This window comes from Osmia bicornis, chromosome 7 (genome assembly GCF_907164935.1).
Source record: "Osmia bicornis bicornis chromosome 7, iOsmBic2.1, whole genome shotgun sequence".
NCBI lineage: Eukaryota > Metazoa > Arthropoda > Insecta > Hymenoptera > Megachilidae > Osmia > Osmia bicornis.
Window position 1 is genome coordinate 4229892 of NC_060222.1, and position 20634 is coordinate 4250525.

Sequence of the window (20634 nt, forward strand, 5' to 3'; positions counted from 1 at the left end):
TCTACTACACCTCGCACTGACAATTGAAACGTTACAATTTTGGCTCCCTTTGATTTTTGTTTTTATAAATCAGTCAAAATCAGCACAAAACCGAAAAGTGATTAAAGTAATTATTGTATGATAAACTTGTATTCACTCCACGTGCCTTGGTAAATAAATCATTTTAAAAAAGGAACAGAGTTATTATTTAATATATCCAATTTTCTTTCCGAATCATTTATTTAATACATGTACATTACATTTCTCAGTTACTTATGTATACAACTTCTAATAACTGTTTGATCTTTAACAAATTATGAAGATAGCATATATGAAAATCAGACTTAAATAAAAACACAGTAATTACTTCTCAATATGAGAAATTTGACCCAGAACAAGTTGCAACCTCCGCAGTCTTATAGCGACCACCGAGGGGTGCGGATCTACCTGTTAAACATACATCTTCCTTTATTTTATCTTCCACGTCCGTATTTTTATCCCTTAGCTTCTAGAAAGAACTCATTAGCCTTCCCAGGTCATTTATTATTTTATTCCTCTTTATGGGCCTCGGCTCACCTTTCCCAATTATTTATTATTTTTTTGTCTTTGAGGGTCTGAGAGGGCCCAACCATATATTGATCCCTTACATTCCTAAATTCTTTATACTTTGTATCCCTGCATTCTTTACATCTCTATATCATTCATATCCCTGTATCTCTTACATGCCCGTATCCTTTACATTCCTGCATCCTTTACATCTCTGCATCCCTTATATCCCTGCAACCCTTATAATAAATATATTATAAATACACCGGTTCGGGTAAAGGTGAGTAAAAGTAAATAAAGGTAAGTAGAGGTAAGTAAAGGTAAGTAAAGTCTCATGAGACCCCTTTTTTGAATTCAAATTTAGTTCCTTTTTTGCAACTAGAGGGCGCTGATTCGATGTCGAAAATTTAGTTCGCATTTTTGCCGCTAGAGGGCCAAAATTTTAGCATGATTTAGTTCCTTTTTCTGAAACCAGATGGCGCTGATTCGACATCGAAAATTTAGTTCGCATTTTTGCCGCTAGAGGGCCAAAATTTTAGCATGATTTAGTTCCTTTTTCTGAAACCAGATGGCGCTGTTTCGACATCGAAAATTTAGTTCACATTTTTGCCGCTAGAGGGCCAAAATTTTAGCATGATTTAGTTCCTTTTTCTGAAACCAGATGGCGCTGATTCGACATCGAAAATTTAGTTCACATTTTTGCCGCTAGAGGGCCAAAATTTTAGCATGATTTAGTTCCTTTTTCTGAAACCAGATGGCGCTGATTCGACATCGAAAATTTAGTTCACATTTTTGCCGCTAGAGGGCCAAAATTTTAGCATGATTTAGTTCCTTTTTCTGAAACCAGATGGCGCTGATTCGACGTCGAAACAGCGCCCTCTAGCGGCAAAAATTTCAACTAAATTTTAAAAATTTTATAATATGGAACCAAATTCGTAAAAAGGAATACAGTCAAAGCAATCTGCTATTACCATCAACGTGCATTAGACTGTTGCAGTGCAAAGTGTTTCACATTTTTATAGTAGGATAGAGCAGGTGGCGTTTGTTTTCAAGTCATGTCCAGTCTTATTGGACTGTAGTCACTGCATGGACTCCTCCCTACTTTTTCTGCTAGTAGGGAATTTTTTTATTATTAGGAGAAAGTAAAAATCCCTGTTTTCTTTTGTTATTTAGCAAGATTTTTATTATGATACAATTGGATTAAACTAATTACAAATAGAATTTGTCATGAGATTACTTATATCTACACATTGTTTTTAAATTATCTGCATAATATTGGTTATTAAGATACTGCTATGTAATTAATACTGTTGTTTCGTAGAATTTTATTAGGCAGATAATTTATGTAATGGTTTGTTGTTTCTTAAACTAATATAGTTCAAAAATACTAGCATTAATTTAATTTTGTAACATGATGAATACTATTGATATGAATTCCACGCGTGAACTTATTCAAGAAATTAATATGCGGCCCTCGTTCGAAACGAATATTTTCTGCCTGCGTGCAGCATTGTCACACAATGACACAGTACTGAAAGGGGTTAGTCGTGACTGAAATTTAACCGATGTTTCTGCCACTTATTTCGTTTCAGATCCTATAATATAAATCTATAAAGTTTAACGTGAAATCGATGAAGAACTTCTGGCCATGTTATTAGAGTCTGCTAATTGAAATGCATCGATTGTTGTATCTTATGTGCATCGTTTATCGAATTACATTTTACCATTATCTCACAACTTGCAAATAGAACGAGGTCAAAGGAAAATGAATCGATCAAGTAGAATGTAGGTCATTACGGATCAGAATTTCGTCCAGGGCTCGAAGGAAAGACGATAGATTAACTGAATGAAATGAAAAACACGTTTCGCAACTCTCAGTCGTTAGTGTTTCATCAAATACTGCATCCCATGGTTTCCACGACCTTATAACAATTTTTATATTTCAATAATAATTCATCTATTTTTCTGGTTATGCAGCAGGGATCAATAGGTTGTTAGCGTACTGTTGAAATGATAGAGTTTAAATTGATTCAACTAAAAAGAATTGTTTCATAAAAAAAAAATAAAAGATCAAAGGATGAAACGTTTCATCGTGCTGCTGCATATTACGTTTGCCAACTAAGCTTATTGGATTTTCACGTAATTTCAAGTCTTTCCAACGTTCTCATTACGCGAGCCACCCTTTGCTCGCAGCTAAAATTGATTAGGAAAATGAATTCCACGGTAATCCTATCGCGACATTTTTATCTTATTCAATGCGAATCAAGATCGGTGCGGTCTGCTCGCATAAATAAGAAAAATCACGATAGAAGCGGAACTTTAAGCAAATTAAAATTTGGTCTTCCTTTTTCAGCGAAAAGAAGGAAGCTGATTTAGAACTTTTATTACGAATTTTCAGTGTAATCAGAACGAATGCTTTCCGCGCAATATTTCGCGCGAATGCGGAAGTTGAGAAATTCCTTCCACTTTATTGTTCCGTTCCTCGACGAAATATTTACAGAAATTTTGCAATAATTCCGAGTTACGGTCTTTATTTGATCAACGCGCTGACCGTGCTTAAAGTACTCCTAAGTTTTCAATCCTTTCGGAAAAGAATTTTTATATACATAAATGAAAGAAGAAGTGTCACTTAAGCAAAATTTTATAATTCAGTGTCGATTTTATTGGAATCTCCAAGGTAAGTATATTTTATTTTTAAAATTTTTTGACGACATACAAGGAAATAGAATTTTTTGAAGGTGTTAGAAGGGCCACGGAGGCGCAGTCGAGCGGAGAGTCGATAGACAACGAGCACGTAATTGTAGGCGCGGCGAAGATGCTTCGAGCGTGCCTTTTCCATTTGTCGAGGCAGCCAACGTCGAAGCATCTTATACCGTTCGTCCTCGTGGGCATTCCAAGCGGGAATTCTCGAAAGCCAGTTGTGCCGTAGAAACACGCGTCGCGGCTTGCCGCTCGCCGGTACTTTCGAGTGCTCGTAAAACAGCCGTTTTCTCGCATTGTGCCGTTTTCGAGTGTGCCGATTTTTCTTGCCAAAGGGGCTACCATACAATACCAGAGTATCGTAACTACCTTACCTGGACGCCATCAGACCCAACGGTCAAATTCGGGTGAGTCTCGGTTACCTGTCTCTCGACTACCTGCTGCGTTCACCTTCGATTCCTTTTTTTTCCTTCAAAAATATCCACGGCGTTAATGGCACTGTTCTTTGATACGCTTAATTGGTCGCTTTCAAGGATATCCTTTAATTAGCAGTATCTGACAGGATGATTGAGTAGAAACCGTGAGAGGGACGAATATTACTAGGAATAAATGAATGTTTCGATAAATCATGTTACGAAAATAAAATATAATTTATCTGCCGAGTATCGTGTAAACGACGGGCCGATAGAAAATTCCTGATTAACATCGAGCACATCACGTTCATAATCACAATGAAGTGTTAAGTTAATTAGGTACAAAGTAGAGCATGAATTAAGAAACCGAGTGGCGCGTATCATGCAAGAAAAAATAAATTGCAGGCTGAAACATGAATATCAAATGATCATGCGAACCCTATAATCTTTCGCGAGCATTCTTTACTTGATTCGTGGTAACCGTGTAAGGCGATTTGTAATTAACTCTCGTTTTTCGAAAGTAGAGAACTCCCGTTACCAGGATTCATTTTTTTATTTCTTTTTCACAAAATTTCTACGGCATCAGCTAGTTTGCTAATCCCCGCCCAGAATGTAGGATTACAATGGATATCAACGATCCCCGGTCTCACTCCATTGACACGGTTCGCCAACAGCGATAATCGAAGGTTTCGAAGCGGAAACGACGATCTTCGCTTAACAACTAATCGAAACAAAGGAGTCGTTCGTGCAACAACGCGTCGATACTTTCGTTCGCCAAAGCTCATAGGAATTCTCGATTGCTTCAGCACCGAGCTATTGTAGACACAGCAAACGATCTTGCTAAAATATGCAAACCTCTAGACGCGTTGGTTCGCTGCTCACCGTTTACGCAGCTAAATTTTCGCTCGTCCCAAATTATATATTGATTCTAGAGAAACCAGAATGGCGCGCGGATTCCATCGCATTCCAAGACGGAAGCGTTCTCAGCTGTCCGGCTAGGTAGGAAAAGTGTTTGCTTTGAACTTTCTAACGTGGCATCGTGGCTCGCGGTTACCCGCGATAAGGTAATAGGGCGTGTGAACCTGAAAAATTGCCTTCCACAGATGTACGATATCGTTGCGTAATGGACACGAAATCGACCTTCCCCTGGTATCGATCGACCTGGACTACTTGCGTAACGATAATCTAATCCATTCCGTTCGAGATGCTCTTCTTAGTTTGCAATTCGTCTTTGCTTACCCGCTTATTCGGCTCCTAGAACAATTGAAACGGATGAAACTATAGATGCCTCGGGTAGGACCTGAATTATTCAAACAACAATATTTTTTACAATTCATACCGTTTTGTAGCGGCTCGATAATTAGCTTAAATAATCAACGCGCCAGAGTTGTTTTTCATTTTCTCAAACGGTACACGGAAGTTCCAGCGACGGACGTGATTCCGTGGTTGCGCGATCGCGCGGATAAAACAACAGCCGAGTTAAACATCGAGATAATTGTTGTACAAATAACAACAGAGTGGGGCGTCGTCGGTGGATTGCAAGTGTTTATCTTTTCCACACGGTCACTCGCGGTCAACGAGCAGTACCGTTGCACGTTTGCCTGGACTTGAAGCGTTTGTATCTACGTTGTTGGTTACCGCGGCTCGCACGGTCCCTCTACGGTAAACGCTACTCGTTCGCCAATAATTCTTACGATTACAAAGAAAATAGCCGCGCACGGTTGCGGACGGAGAACGCTCCGTTAAATCGCAGCCTTCCTGCTTTCCTCGAACGGCCTCGCTTAATTCCCTAGCGGGATATGACCACCGCCTACATAAAAATAGCGGTAACAACGCGCGGTAATTTATTGACTTACTCGATCGGACGAAACCTTCGATGATCGATCAGAAAACGATGAAGTGATCATAGGAAAATTTGATAAATCCCACCGTTTCGTAGTTCGCGCGAATCCCATGAATTCCGTTCGTTAGTACAGATTTCCGTTGGTCAGCTAATGGAACGTGGCAATGTTCCATCGCGCGGGCGCAGAAACCACGGGATTGTTGGGTAAGATTCTAGATCGGAAGCAGCGAACGTAGGAGAGAGGACTCTGATCAATATTTCCACATACCTCTGGAAATTAGCACGACCGAATAAACTCCAGTAATTCGATAATGCGACCGCCGAAACGTGAATTACTTGGTGCCCGGCGCGGACCGGAAAGGAAACCTATCAGCACCCGGTATCCGCTTGCGCGTTCTCGCTCTGCAACGCGAGTATTTAGCAAGCGTATACGTGTAATCCGTGTAACTTCCAACATTCCAGTCGGTGCACGTCTCACGCCGGCGCGGCGATTAATAGAGATGACATAGCTGCTTATTAGCATCGTGATCGTGGTTGTTGCTTAATGATGGAAATTATAATGTCCTTTGAATTTCATTCCACTTCAAGTATCGAGGATCATTTGTACGCTAAGCGAATGTTTCTCTCGACAGGGAAAGTCATTTACAGATTCGGACTAGTTTGCAAATAAATGTCAAAGTTAATTGCCTCTTGCTTCGTTTCGCTCGAACGCAGTCAATGATGTATCAATATTAATTTCATGTTGAAAATACCAGGACGAAAATACATGGTTTCTTTTATTTAACAAACACTTCGACATATTTGATATTCAAATCAGAATATTCCCGATGCTCTCATATTCTTGTAAACACTCGTGTCATTTAGATTCAGAAAAAAGTCACTTTCCCTCTGGAATCGACGAATGCTTTCAAGTTTTTCTGTAAACAGAGTTGCAATAAATTTCAAGTAATTAACGAATACGAGTGATTTAGCGAAAAATCACGTCGCTGGTTTCGCGGAGAAATTCTTATTGGAGAAAAACAAGTATGGCATTTGCAAGATCTCGGGATAACACTATAATTTCGTGACAGCTGTCTTTCAACTTGATTTCTTTCTGTACCTGCATTCCAGAGAAAGTTAACTGCTGTGATTTGGCACGAAACCGAGACGAGTACACCGGCTAACGTGTATTCGTAACCGTATCACGTGTGTGCTTGTTTAAAAATTCAACAAAAATATATTTTCCTGCACGAGTTCCTCTTAATTTGCCACGAATAATCCTGGAATATTTAGCACGGACGTTAGAGGATCTTGAATTCCGTTTTAAAATCGCAGCTTATCGTTCGCAGAATCCTCGAACGCTTCCAGTATCGGCTAACTCTCACTTCCGGCGATATGCTTCGAACTGTTTCATCCGTTTTCCGCATACGCGCCTGATAACTCGAGTTTTTCACGAAATGCAAAGGGGGAACAAAAAAAAAAGGGTTCAAGCACCTGGATCATTTATACGAATGGATACCTAACACAAGACTCGATCGATACTTTAATCGATCTCAGATTAATTGAATGGCGCTCGTAACGCTAAGTGTTCGCTGCTTCGAGTGGAAAATCGTAACAATCGTTAAGTACGTATTCTCATTTGCAGTTGCAATTGGTAACGATGAGTTTTGCATTCGAATTTTATTATTCTTGCGATATTCGATCGAGATTTATGCATTAATTAGCGCGTGTGAGTATTAACGATACGAAGAATTAATTTTAAATGAAACGCGTCGTATTCAACGAAGGGGTTAATTTACTACGGTCGTAAAGTTAGAAGATCGCGTGAGAATTCGTAAGTTACGAGGGTTTTAACAAGTTTCACTGATTTACTGCATTAGAAAATGCTTAGAAACGAGAATTTCAATGTTGTAAAAAATAAGAAAGTGTAGTTGTTTTTCGAAGTCACTCGTCCGTTACGATTTATCGCGATGCAAAACGAATCATTGCTGTGATTCTTTCCACAATTTCCCTTTTTAAAATGAAACTCGTAACGCCGTATGGCAGTTGACGCGGTAAAATAAACGTAGGTAATAGTAATAATGGTAGTTTCACTAGAAAGGTTTTCTCCTTGAATGAAAAGTCGGCTAATTACACAGGCAAAGTCGGCGATAGTTTTCGTCGATTTTTCTCAGTCTGGCCGAAATTCCTGGGTCTCGAAAAGGAAATTATACGGTCGTTTGAAAAACGCCTCTTTATGCTCGTCGAAATGCCACGCCGTTTGGCTAATCGATTCAGCACATTAAAGGAAACGTGATTCGAGCTATTAAATCGACGGCTAGAGATTTTCACCGTCGACCGGACACGTCCTCGGCGAAATGGATTGTGTTCGATTTTGCAAATTCGAATAGAATTCGTGACGACGAGCAGTGACGGCTGACCGTGGAGAAACAGGAGCGGCTTTCAGCCACGCCTCGGTGAGCCTAGATATACTTTAGAAAGGCGAATCACTTCGTCGAGCAAAAACCTTTCCAACGCCCTTCACTTTTCGCGGGAAAAACAGAATTCCCGATGAGTTTCACCGGGATGATACCATTACGAGATGTCGAATCGTTCGCCGGGTTTTATTCAAAATAGCTCGCGTGTTATGATAAGAAGTATACGACTGATGAGAAAAATAGAGAAAGTAAAGAAACGGATTCGCTTCCATACGATTGCTTTTCTTCAATGATTCCAACATAAATTGGAACGCGAATATACTGAGCTTTATAGCATCATTATTGATCGATCGGTTGTCAACGACATTCGTGCATCGAATTACAATTTAGGGAGGATTTATGTGGGCTGCGTGCGGCCAGCAAAACTTGGAAGATGATCGAGAAATGAAATTAGTAAATGTAATAATTACACGGAAAGGATTAATCCGCCAGCTTATTTCCAAGAATCAACAGTGTTTCAACGCTCGTCAACGGTGTAAAGTTTCGAAAAGTTTTCAATGGTTTCGAGAGAACTTTTCGACGTTGAACAAGTATCAAAGTGATACGAAATACTCCGGTAATTGAATACGGTAATTGAATGGAGTTTACAGGAATCGAAGGTATGCGCGTATCGGTAGACGAAACTGTGTTACGAAATTTAGCGGTGAGCTATGCCATCGGCACGATGAGAAACCATTCAACCGTATTGCGGAAGTGGAAGGTCCAAGCCCGTGCGAGGTTCGCTTGAATTGTGGCGTAATTGAGATGTAACTTCTGCTTTGCAGATTGAATATAGCCAGGCAGGATGGACGCTGAAACCGGGGCCATTTTGGCCCTACAAATATTGGCTCTCTGTTCGATAGTCGCCGCCCTGTTAGCCTATCTAATGCGGCAATCGAGGAACGCAACGGACGAATACGAGACCCGTAACAAACGTCATGTTCTCGTTACCAGCTGCGATACATGCGTGGGTTTGCAGATCGCCATTGCGCTCTACGAGGTTGGTTACAAGGTAATGATCCACGCGTTTTTTCTTTCCCTCCCACCTGAATATTACGTGGAAATCCTTTTACGAGACAGTTAATCGAGATAGTAATCAAAGTTTCGTTCTTATACTCAAACGACGATCCTTTGACTCGTTCAAAGGATTATTAGCTACCAGAAAATTCGATATTTCGTGAAATTTAAATTACATCGTGCTACCAAGCTTTTGCTTCCCGTCTCTTTTTTATCAATATCAAAGCTTCGTAAGATCCATGGAAAATGTCAGAGCAAACAGTTGGAGAACTCGCGATCGATCGTAGTTGGACAAGTTTGAATTCTAATTAATTATCGAACAGGTATTCGTCGGACTGTTGGATCCATCTGGCAACTCACCATCGATGAAGATCCTGAGGGCGATCGAGCAGCAGAAAGAAAAGGAGGACGAACCGGGAGACACGGGTCGAGGGAACCCGCAGGATCCGGAAGTACGTGCTCGCGGCCAAATCGTTCCATTGGAACTGGACTCGACCAGGGAGGACAGTTTACGCGCTTGTTTGGACGCAGTTAGGGCGAAACTTCCGGCCGGCGAAGACGGCAAGCAATTGTCGATTTCATGCGCGTCGAACGGTGAAGATTGAACACGCTTCGCTGCATTTTACTCGACTCCGTACATTTTCCCACACTCGGGCTGGAAATTTCGCGGTTAACAATTGGATTTCACCTTAACGACAAATTTTCAATCTTTCAAAGGCGAAAAAATTAAAAATACAAGGGACAGTTTCGATAGCCAACGGGTTTTATCGACTTCCACTGGTAACAGGATTTTAAGGGAAAGAATAAGAGAAAATAGAGTTGCCGAATGTACAGCGACCGCAAAGATTCGTAGATGTAAAATAGCTTCGCCTCTGTGGAAATTGTTCGGTTAAAACGGCTTCTGATAACTGATAGCCGGATGCAATGAATTTACTTTTATCGATTTTCATTGCTTCGCCCGTGCATCGAGGCCCAACGATATATAACGTAATCGCGTTACGGTGGATATTCCGCTATAAATTACTTTCGATGCTATTTAACAAAAATATTGTTTCCCCCTTTCACTTCGAAATTCGGCTCGCAGAAAAGCAAAGTATCCTAAAAAAAAAAATAAATAATTATCCAACACAGCGTAGAAGTGTTACAATAACCAGAAGAAAAGTGGTTCCATTTCCCAAGAATCATCTCGCAAGAAGAACCGAGCCGCGAATGGGTCAAGTGTCGCTAGAATTTCAACGCGAGTTCCATCTTCGCCGTGTCTGTCGCGCTTAACACAAAAGCGTGTCTGCTTAGAGTACAGCGGAGTTTGAAGTTCGCTTAATTACAGGTCTCTGGGCGGTCGTGCACACCGGTGGCTTGGCTCTGCCCGGTGTTATAGAGAGACAGCCGAGTTCGGCGTGGGAGTCCATGTTGCGACACAACTTGGTCGCGCCGCTTAGGACCGCCAGAATGTTCATTCCTCTTTTACGCGTGAAAAGAGGTCTGCACCTTGTCCCTTAGGATTAGAGACTGACGCGTTGATGTGATTACAAAGCGAGCGTGTCGCTGAAAGACTATTAGCTACAGGCTTGCGCTTAACTTGTTAACCGGCGCGGAACCTTTCTTTTTTCATCGGAGATATAATGATAAATAAGTAGGATATTTTTATATCATCAAATCGGAACAGACATCGTACGTTTCGAAATCGATCGACCGATAAACGAGCACACGATTTAGATTCTTCCGTAAGGGTAGTTTGGTAATGACTTGCCCTTTGTCGGTTAACAGGTTAAGAGGTGGTTACTGAAAGCGGAGAATACAGAGCGCGGCTGTGAAGTATGATTCATTTTATAGGACGCATCGTTCTTTTGGGCGATTCGACGACGAGCTACGGGACGAAAGCTGGCACAGGGCTGGTAGCGTTCAGCGCTTCGAGGAAGGCGGTCGAAGGGGCTGCGGAGGCATTAAAAAGCGAACTACAATCGTCCGGAGTCGACGTGGTTCTTCTTAAACCACCGCCTGTGAATCCTCTTATTCTTTACAGCTCGCCCGTACTCAAGACGTAAGACCCCCGTTCTCTGAAACGGTATTTCACGAACGCCTTCTCGTTGGATAAGTAATTCGTACAAGTGCTTAACCCGCGGAGTTGAATTCTCAAAAAGAGTTTGCATTTCGTTCGTAATTGGTGCCAGGTTTAAAACTCATTACCGGCTGTCTCTGTCGCGAACGTTACCATTCAAAGACGAAGAGAAAGTTTCGCTCGTATTCAAGAACGAGATGAGAAAGGAAAAACTTGATAGATGAAAAGAAAACGATGTGTTCACAGATCTGACGTGGAGTCTGGTATAGTCTCATCCGAGGGAACATGGACTGCTCCGATGTCGACTCACGCCATTCAGAATTCCCTGATACCAGCACTCACGACACCTTGTCCACGAACTTCCTACGACATGGTTGATAAACCGAAGCTTTTCTGCAGATGAAACGCCGGATCTCGCGGATACTAAGAAGTTACCTCCGGATGAGTTAATCGATATCACGTTAGGTTACGTATCAGCCAGTATACTTTTGTAAGATTAATGATCGAAACGTTAACTTAATGCCTATTAATCCTGCATTGTACCCGTCGATGTCGGATGAATATAATTGACGTTTCAATTACCTTTCTAGTTAAGAGGCTTAAGCTTTCTCGACAGCGTGTGTGTGTGTGTGTGTACAGTTTTGTAATTAATATAATGTTAACAAAGATTTGTAATTCATTTGTACGAATCCTTTTCAATTTCCACCATAAATGCAGTTCGAGGGTGTAGTAATTATATAACGAAATTGAATCGCATGTAAAAATACGTAATCGACAAAATACGTGCTCGCTTCTTAAAATATTATGTAGCTCGATATTTTTGTCGCGCAAAACGCTATTCTAATTAATCATCAGACCGTGCATAATCTTTTTCCAATACTTTCGTCGAGAGCAAGAAAGAATCGCGTCCGAAGTCAATGTGTTAGAAAATCGGGCAACCAGTTTCCTAAAATATACGAGATGGTAGCCAAAACTTGTCGGGAAGTTTTTAAATATATCTTTATGTAAAAAGAAAAGGTATTACGATTGAAATTCCGGACGGTTGTTCCTGAAACGTGGAATCGTTTCGAAGGGAAATTATTTGATAAATATTTGTCTCGGTGTAGCTTCTATTTTGAACGCGATGTTAACGCAAATTCGTCGTGAAATTCGTCAAAAGTGCATTTCATCGGTCGTTAACAGGGAACATCGGTGATAATAATCATCGAAATAAATGAAGAGAGACAAAGCGATCGGACGATAGAGAGAGAAGGGGAAAGGGTATTTGACTTTGCGTCAAATCGATAGATTACAATTCAGCCAGGAATAAATGTATCATGCGAACGGGCGGTACGCGGAAATGCAATAAATTCAACAATAAACTGTATCGCCAGGTTGGGATGCGGCTATTCAGGCGACATATTGACACTCGTTCGCTCTATCGTCGAGAATGTGCAATTTATTGCTCATTAATCTCGACAGTCGAATTTACGTGGCCGATCGAATATATGATAGGGCGGTTTCTTTAATGGAATTGAGTGAAGCCAACGGGTAGAATAATTGTAGCTCTATAATTTTAGAATTATCGCGGATTTCCGAGCTGATTAAAACTACTAAAGCATCGGTAATGCGTTCGCGTATGCGAAACTCACGGATAATTTCGAAGCGAAACATCGAATTAAAATTCCTTTACGCGACAGGTTTGTGTAAATCTCGTAAATGACCATCCTATAAACGCGTACAAGTATGGGAACTTGTGAAATGCAGCGAATAATTAATGTTTGCCGAGTATTATATGTATTAGCTTATTCTGTCGAATAATATTTGACAGAATTGTTTTGAAAATTCAGGCAAATTGAAATGGTAATTAAGATAATATTTCTATTAGATAAACGTGGACCTAATTATTGTACCTTGACCTTGTCAATCGCTGCGGGATCGAAGAAGCTAAATTCCTGAAATCCTAAAAATGGGAAAAGGTATCCGTGTCACAACTTGTGCTCCCAGTGTCCGAACAGGAAGAATTTGGTTCGGTTTCGATTTCTTGTCCGATTTTGAAACAAGGAACCTACATTTCTCGCCCCATCAAACACCTTGCAACGGATTTTTTCGAACCCTTTGCATCATAATGCGACGTCGATGCCAGCTCGTGTCTGGCTATGTCGAAAATTGCAACCGTAACGACGTTCTTTGAAGCGGGGAACCAGCTTCGCCTCTCGCTCTAGCCAAACCGCCGACAAGCTGTAACAAACGAATTAATGGTTTAATGAGACTGTTCTTCTGCTCACCAATCACACCTATAAAATGGCATTTTCGCTATCCAGAAAACAGTCAATCGGTGATCCTTCCAGAGAGAAAACATGGCACTAATAGAGGTAAACTATTAGGTTAAAAATTAATTTTTCGCTCGCCGGTGATTCTAGTGGCAGTCAATTAATTATAATTCGAAACTTGGATAGCTAGGGATAATACAATTGTTCGTTGCAATTTCGTGTCTCAATATTATTGGTGGAACCGTACTCTTCGTAAAATGGATCAGATTCAAAGTCGTGAGCGCAAAGTGTTCTAAATACCTTTAGGTGACTCCCGAAAGTGTCTCTGCAAGCTTCCGACAAAGTATAATACTTCTTTGGCAATTTTTCGTTCCAAAGTGCCACTTCCTGTGATGGAGATAAATTTTACCATTATTTCGTCTAACCTTCGCTGTCGTGTATATCCTGCAACAAAATGCAAGTTTTATGTTTTAGAAATTGCTCATCGTTGCTTTAATTTCGATAACTGTGACCAGTTGTTATGAAACATCCTTACATGCAGGTATGGTAATTATTGCACAGATCTGTAATATAAAATTGATGGCCATTTAATTACAATGCTGATAATTGATTTTAGACGATGACGATGATGATAGCATAGAGAGAAGCGGGTATGGAGGCGGTCATGGAGGTGGTGGACATGGGGGAGGCCACGGTGGTGGAGGTGGAGGACACGGGGGAGGCCACGGAAGAGGCGGTGGAGGACACGGGGGAGGCCACGGAGGTGGCGGTGGAGGACACGGGGGAGGCGGTGGAGGACACGGGGGAGGCCACGGGGGAGGCGGTGGAGGACACTGGGGCGGATACGGTGGACACGGTGGAGGCCACGGAGGAGGCGGTGGAGGCCACGGGGGTGGATACGGTGGACACGGAGGAGGCCATGGAGGTGGCGGTGGAGGACACGGGGGAGGCCACGGAGGAGGCGGTGGAGGACACGGGGGTGGATACGGTGGACACGGAGGAGGCCACGGTGGTGGCGGTGGAGGACACGGGGGAGGCCACGGAGGACACGGGGGTGGATACGGTGGACACGGAGGAGGCGGTGGTGGACACGGAGGAGGCGGTGGAGGACACGGGGGAGGCCACGGAGGTGGCGATGGTGGACACGGGGGTGGTCACGGCGGAGGCCACGGAGGTGGCGGTGGAGGACACGGGAGTGGTGGACATGGGGGTGGTGGACACGGGGGTGGCGGTGGACACGCGCACTCTTTCCATCATTTCTCCGGGCCTGTAGTGGGTGGCCATCAAGAGGTCAGCTGGAAGGATAAACACGGACATTATGATCACGATTATAAAGCGTATCCTAAATACCACTACGCGTACGGTGTAGAAGACAGCCACACGAAAGACTATCACGGACAGAAGGAGCACCGCGACGGTACGCATCGATCGAAAACTGGCAAGAAAGCGTAGAGAGACTCGATTTCGTGCTCTTAATTAGAATCTCGAACTAATTGGACAGCCGGCCTTGCTCTTAATTAAAACTAGCAGCAAGTTCGGCCGTTGAACTGCTCGGTGCACGCTAATCCCCTCACTTCTTTCGACGCACTTCGCAAAAATCTTGAAATCTTCTACGTCTTTCTTCCTTTAATACCGGTAATCCCGTGTACGTAGTTGAATACGATAAAAGAGTATTAACCTAAATTCTGTTTGGAATTGTAGGAAAGAAAGTCGACGGAGAGTATCATCTTCACGAGCCTGGCGGTAACGTGAGGAGCGTCAAGTATCATTCTCATCCTCACGGTGGATTTTTCGCCGAAGTTCATAATTATGGCGGAAACGATCACTCCGGAGGCGGACACGGAGGACACAAGCATAGATAAGAGCCCTATCATCCCACGACTCATTCACTAAACATACGATTCTTGTTATCTATTGTTATACTCCTGTCACACGTTTTTGTTTCTCAACATTTACTACCTGTTATCGTTTGTCAATTATTAAGCACAGAATATAATAAATCAGTACATTGAATTCGATTTGTTCATTTATAAAATCCACGAATCCCCTGTGCATAATCGGGCATGCAATATGCAGTCGTTTAATGCAAATTCCAAACGAAGAATAATAGAATGACCAAACCCTTCAATTTTGATGATGTTTCATCAAAGGTAGAGAATATCAAGACGCATAGTTCAAAGTGGTTGTAACAATATTACGTTTGCAAGAAGCAAGAAGCAGGATCGATCGCGTTGTAGGAGGATCGAACGTTCGTTTCGTTACTGACCCACCCCCGCCAATTCCGCTATCAATTTCCATCGCTAGTAATTGTATTGCGCATACGCTTCAATAATTTCTCTCTAAGTTTACGTAGGATGATATCGAGTAGACGTGGCTGGTCGTTCGAACAGGCACGCCAACTTCGCGCCCCTTTCTTGATGCTTCCCCTTCGAGAACTGGGACGCACAAGGAAGCGTAAAATACTTGAGCGAAAAAGCGTGCAATTAAAACGAAATATGCATCGTATCCAAACGTTACCCAGCTCCCGTAGCTGGGAAATTTTCAGCGAATTTTTCCCTGGAATAAGAATCGGAGTAGAAAGTAAGGTTCTTTAATCAATTAGTAGAACTTATCGCGGTTACCTTGAAATTATCCTACCTTGAAGTTTCCCGGACGCCATTAAGAATGCTAAGTTTAAATTCCACCGACGACGGAATTTCATCAAGAAACTCGTGGAAAGAAGCGAAAGATATAGAAGTAGAAGAAGAGAATTAAAGCAAATTATTTTTTCTGCCATTCGAAGGATTTTACTGGAAGCTACCAAGCGTGACAGCCATTGTGCACGGGCAGAAATACAAAATAATTACGCGTGGCTGTTGCTCTGGAAGAAAAGGTGCAGGGAAGAGAGGACATCGTTTTACCCCTAAAAATATCCGCATGACTATTGTACGCCACCCTCTTGTTTCTACAACGATGCGTCGCTTCTCGCAACATCTTCTGCTTCTGCAACACCTACTGTTTCACTCTCACGTCCACGATTCTTGCGACAATCGGATGCCACTCGAAACTCGTTAAAGTAATTAACTTCCACGGATGTGCATCTTCCCTTCCGCAACGTCTACGAAATAATATCCACCCTCTCTGCAGAACGTGCACAAGTTGGGAAAAATATTTTATAATAAACCAACGGATGAGCGATTCCTTTAAACGTAATCCTTTGACGAGGGAAAACAATTTTGATATTAGAGACAATCCCTCGGGGATTGTCTCGCAACTCACCGGAAGGAATTGAATTTGAAAGAAATTACTGTTGCAGCAAGTTCGTTTTACCTGCACCGCCCGATGCTGTTCCTCGAATTAATTAACTCGTTTCGGTCGGAGCTCTCACTCTTGTATTTTTATCAAATTCCTGCGATATTAATTTACGCACATTTTGATAAGGCACAGCCGTCGCTCGCGGAGTCGTCTGCCAGCATTAATTTCGTTCTCGATTATGGCGAGAGCTATTAGTAAATATCCACGTCCGTGCCGTGCTCTCTGTTTGGAAGAGACTAATTGCTTGGTAAATATTTAAATAAACGATCGACCGATGGAGAGCATCGCGGTGCCTAGAAGTCAGAGTTACCTTCCGCATGCTCACGCATAAATGACGCATATCCGTTCCGCATACGAATGCGCGTTGCAACTCGACCCGCGGATCGATACAGTCGTTACCGAAGTAAACGGATGGATTACCAGTCGAACGAGGGAAACAGTCTTTCCTCGCGAGATGCATACGTTGAAAGAAGCATGAAAAAAGCCACCACTCCATCCAGCTACAATCCTACCTTGGTTATCCCACGGGAATCTATCGACCCTTGCCCCGTTCGAGCTCGTTCACAACGAATGCACTTATTTAATTAAGAGTATTACTCGCCGGCTGGCTCGTTATTTTAATAACGTTATGTCTCCCTCCCCAAGATTCATTTAAATGCAACTTTCAAAAGCGTATCATACGACGTTTCATTTAATGAACACTATGAAACTTTGGTTATCGGACCGAGCTAGTTCGGTAAACAGTTTGCTTTTGTTCTATATTTTTCTGAAAATATCAAAGGGTGTACGTTTACGCATCAGTGAACGAAGGTTAAATATTACTTTATTTTTGGGATGAAAATCGATTTTCCAGGTGTAACCCAGTTCGCAATATTCCGAGTTTGTTCACCGAAATTTTTACCGACCATTTTCGTATTTTTTGGATATTTTTTAACGTTAAATATAACTTCCGTTATATGTACAGCTGTACGTTCCAGGTTTGTAAACGAAACTTTCAGCAGGACGATAAATAAACTTCTATCTCACTTTGATAATTTCGAATTAAATTAAATTGTTTGCTTCAAGTTGCGTGAAAAGTTCGTTGCCTGTAAAGAATTGTTTAAAACGTTACCTGTACCGGTGGACTCGATTCCGACCTGTGACACCGTGTTGTTTATTTTCGAATTAAAACGTTGCACGGAAAACGTTATCGGAGCTGCGAAATAGAACAACGCGGTACAAAAACAACTTCGTTAGATATCCCGATCAGAAATAAAATTTTTATTTGAATCGATCAGTTTGGGGAATAATTTCGAATAATTTCTTCTACGATTTACTAACGACGCTTAACCGTGTCACCTCGTAAGATCGTTTTCTCCTTGTGTATGCAAAAATTCTTCCGCATCGAGATCAACAGAGCGGAATCGATTATTGTTTTAGCGAAATCCACGTGCGTGGTTCCAATGAAAAAAAGCGCATACTTTAGTTTTAGAAAATCAACAGACACCCGCTTCAGTTTTTTGATACTAACGTAACACGTCTGTCCAATGTTCCCTCGCACAAATATCTGCTATATAAAGTGCTATGGACCGTTTGGTAAGCGCCATTCGAGCACGATCTCATACGCTAGCAAGATGGTGACAAAGGTTCGTTTCGAAGCCTTTTCATTTTTTAAATTGATTCACTTACTTTTTTCCTGTACAGTTCGTTTTAATTGCGACCGTACTGATGATGGCATCGGTGCAGGATGGATCAGCAGGACACGCTCACAGCTTCGCGCATTTCCACGGTCCTGTGGAAGGTCCTGCGGAGGAGATCACCTTCCATGGTAAACATGGATATCACCATGGATACGTAGCTCATCCAAAATACGATTTCTCTTACGGGGTTCAAGATCACCATACTGGCGACCATCATAGTCAAAAGGAACACAGAGACGGTAAATTTAAACTATCATATTTTCACAGAAAATTTCAACAGACGTTACCTTTTTTAACGAACGACGAAGTAAGTTGCAATTAGAGAGGTAGACGTCTGGCTATTTATTGGTTAAAATAAAAAGAATGCTTTCCTAGTTGTGGTAAACGTTGAAACATAAATTTCTGTCAACGTTCGGTGCTCGTATTGCTTGTAATAAGGGTACACGCTTATCGTGGACCTGCAGGAACGTAGTGGAAGAAAGTAAATTATAGATGCGGATAAATTCTGCTCAACAGGTTGATATATTATATTCCTTGCTGGTTCGTACATTTTTCCTGCGGCACAGGCAGGTTCGTGAATCCCTATTTTATAATTCTCTGGCTTGGTTATTATTTTATTCAACAAGCGCACGGTAAGTTGTTTCTTTTTTTTATGAAGTGACACTGATTGAATTTTCGTTGACAGTAATTTGTGACCGAAGTATTCGGAGCCTGGGTTCTTATCTTCCAGAAATTTTTAATTTATCATCAACATAATGATTAAATTTCTCGTTAAACAGGGAAAAATGTAGCTGGCGAGTACACAGTGAAGGAACCAGGAGGAAACGTGAGAACCGTGAAGTACCACGCCGATCCTCATGGAGGATTCTTCGCCTACGTGCATAATTCCAATGGAAACGACCACGATGGATATGGAGGTGGACATGGACACGATGGTGGATCAGGCTACTATTGACGAAGACCAAACTGACCAAAGAAACTTACGATTCGTTAAAAAGATTACAAGAGATCTTGTTAGTATACGTTTGACGTTGATACTGTTTTTGTTGTTCCGTTAAATATATCCTTGTTGCAACAAAATTTCATCCCCTTTTTATTCCACCCATTCCCGTTACCGATGCGCATTCCGAGCGATCAAGGGAGTTTGAAGAGAAACGCGAAGGCCGTTACAATCATAACACCGTCATAATAAAGCTATATTTTCAGGAGAAAATACGAGGCTCGTGATGTTTTTTATCGGTTTCCTGTACCGATAAAAACTTCATTGCTCGGCTATAAATTGTACAAACCCTCGCGGTGTATTCGGCGCTCTAATGAATTGACCGAATGAAGTTCGTTAACGTTCTTAATTATTAACACGAATTTTTCCTGTCTCCGGTTCGCGAACTTGAAACTTTCGGGTGTCGAGTGGCGTAACAAGATCGCGTGAGGATTATTCCCAATGAACAAGACTGTTCCAGGGAATCGATCGAACCCTCTCGCGACCGCTTGTCATCCCCATTAACCTAGAAAATGGTAAAGTCTTAATGAACGCGATTCTTCCAAGTTCCTTCTATTAAAATTTAACGACTCTCAAAAATTACACTCGTTCGTTTTTTTCAACGCGAACCCGCGTGTAAATTGATTTCGTTCGATGTATAACCTTCGCATTTGTCCGCCCCCGAACGACACGAATACTCGTATGGAATAAAGCGAGATAAATAAATGTCTGGATCGCGTGTGTACAGGGTTAACTTAATAACGGCAAGGGTGGCTCCTAATCCTGTCCCGAGGCATCGAGTCACGTATTTCGACGGATACTGTTATTATCTCTGTTCACAGCATAGAGAGAAATGAATTTTCATCGTTGAAAAATCAATCACTCAATTTCTACCCTTTGACCTTTCTAATCGTATCAATTTCTGTAAGTCAAGACGAAGAGGTCTTACCCGAGATTTCTCGATGATTTAACGGGAAATTATGGCGTTCGGATTCGGTGTTGCTTTGTAGCTCGATCGTGCCGAGATTAAACGTTGTTATTACGTGGCCGTTTACGAGTCTGACAGGGTATTACGTTCCTACGTAGCGCTAAGGAAAGATACTAATTTTCGAGGCGAGCTCAAATTGGAATTGCGTGAAAGATGTTCTAGCCTCGGTTAATCCCTTACTAGATTACGTATTAAATTCTCAGGCTGCCCCAGCTGCGCTCTCTATCACGGATTACGGTGCTTCCAATTAGAGGTATTAGTCGCATAATTGCCTTTTAAGGGAAATGCTTAGGGATGTTTAACAACGTTGACGCGAATCGTTAGCAATTCAGACTAAATATTCTCGTTACGCGTTTATGCTCGGATGACAACGAGTTGCTTCTTCGGTCTGTACGCCACAGACGTAGAAATTCGGAAAATCATGGAGGGTATGTCGCTTTAATTCGCTTC

General features: G+C 41.9%; 3 protein-coding genes across 4 annotated transcripts; all 3 read left to right on the forward strand.

Annotated features, from left to right (window-relative positions):
* The first annotated feature begins 1725 nt into the window (after positions 1–1725).
* LOC114874333 (D-beta-hydroxybutyrate dehydrogenase, mitochondrial) lies at positions 1726–11677 on the forward strand. 2 transcript variants are annotated; one of them, XM_046286331.1, is made up of 6 exons: positions 1726–3202; positions 8702–8928; positions 9257–9494; positions 10261–10413; positions 10767–10974; positions 11239–11677. In XM_046286331.1, exons 2-6 carry the CDS (start codon positions 8722–8724, stop codon positions 11393–11395), a joined length of 963 nt encoding a protein of 320 aa, XP_046142287.1. In that variant the 5' UTR covers positions 1726–3202; positions 8702–8721; the 3' UTR covers positions 11396–11677. The 2 variants fall into 2 exon arrangements, with proteins under 2 accessions (XP_046142287.1, XP_029039352.1); XM_029183519.2 differs by having other exon boundaries at positions 1728–3632.
* Positions 11678–13331: 1654 nt separating this feature from the next.
* Positions 13332–15182, forward strand: LOC114874039 (glycine-rich protein DOT1-like). Its single transcript, XM_046286532.1, has 4 exons — positions 13332–13346; positions 13719–13785; positions 13861–14661; positions 14946–15182. The coding sequence occupies exons 1-4, from the start codon at positions 13332–13334 to the stop codon at positions 15104–15106; spliced, it is 1044 nt and encodes a 347-aa protein (XP_046142488.1). The 3' UTR covers positions 15107–15182.
* A 2969-nt stretch (positions 15183–18151) lies between these two features.
* Positions 18152–19256, forward strand: LOC114874044 (cuticle protein 19-like). The gene is made up of 3 exons (XM_029182955.2): positions 18152–18163; positions 18222–18456; positions 18997–19256. The coding sequence occupies exons 1-3, from the start codon at positions 18152–18154 to the stop codon at positions 19170–19172; spliced, it is 423 nt and encodes a 140-aa protein (XP_029038788.1). The 3' UTR covers positions 19173–19256.
* Positions 19257–20634: the final 1378 nt, after the last annotated feature.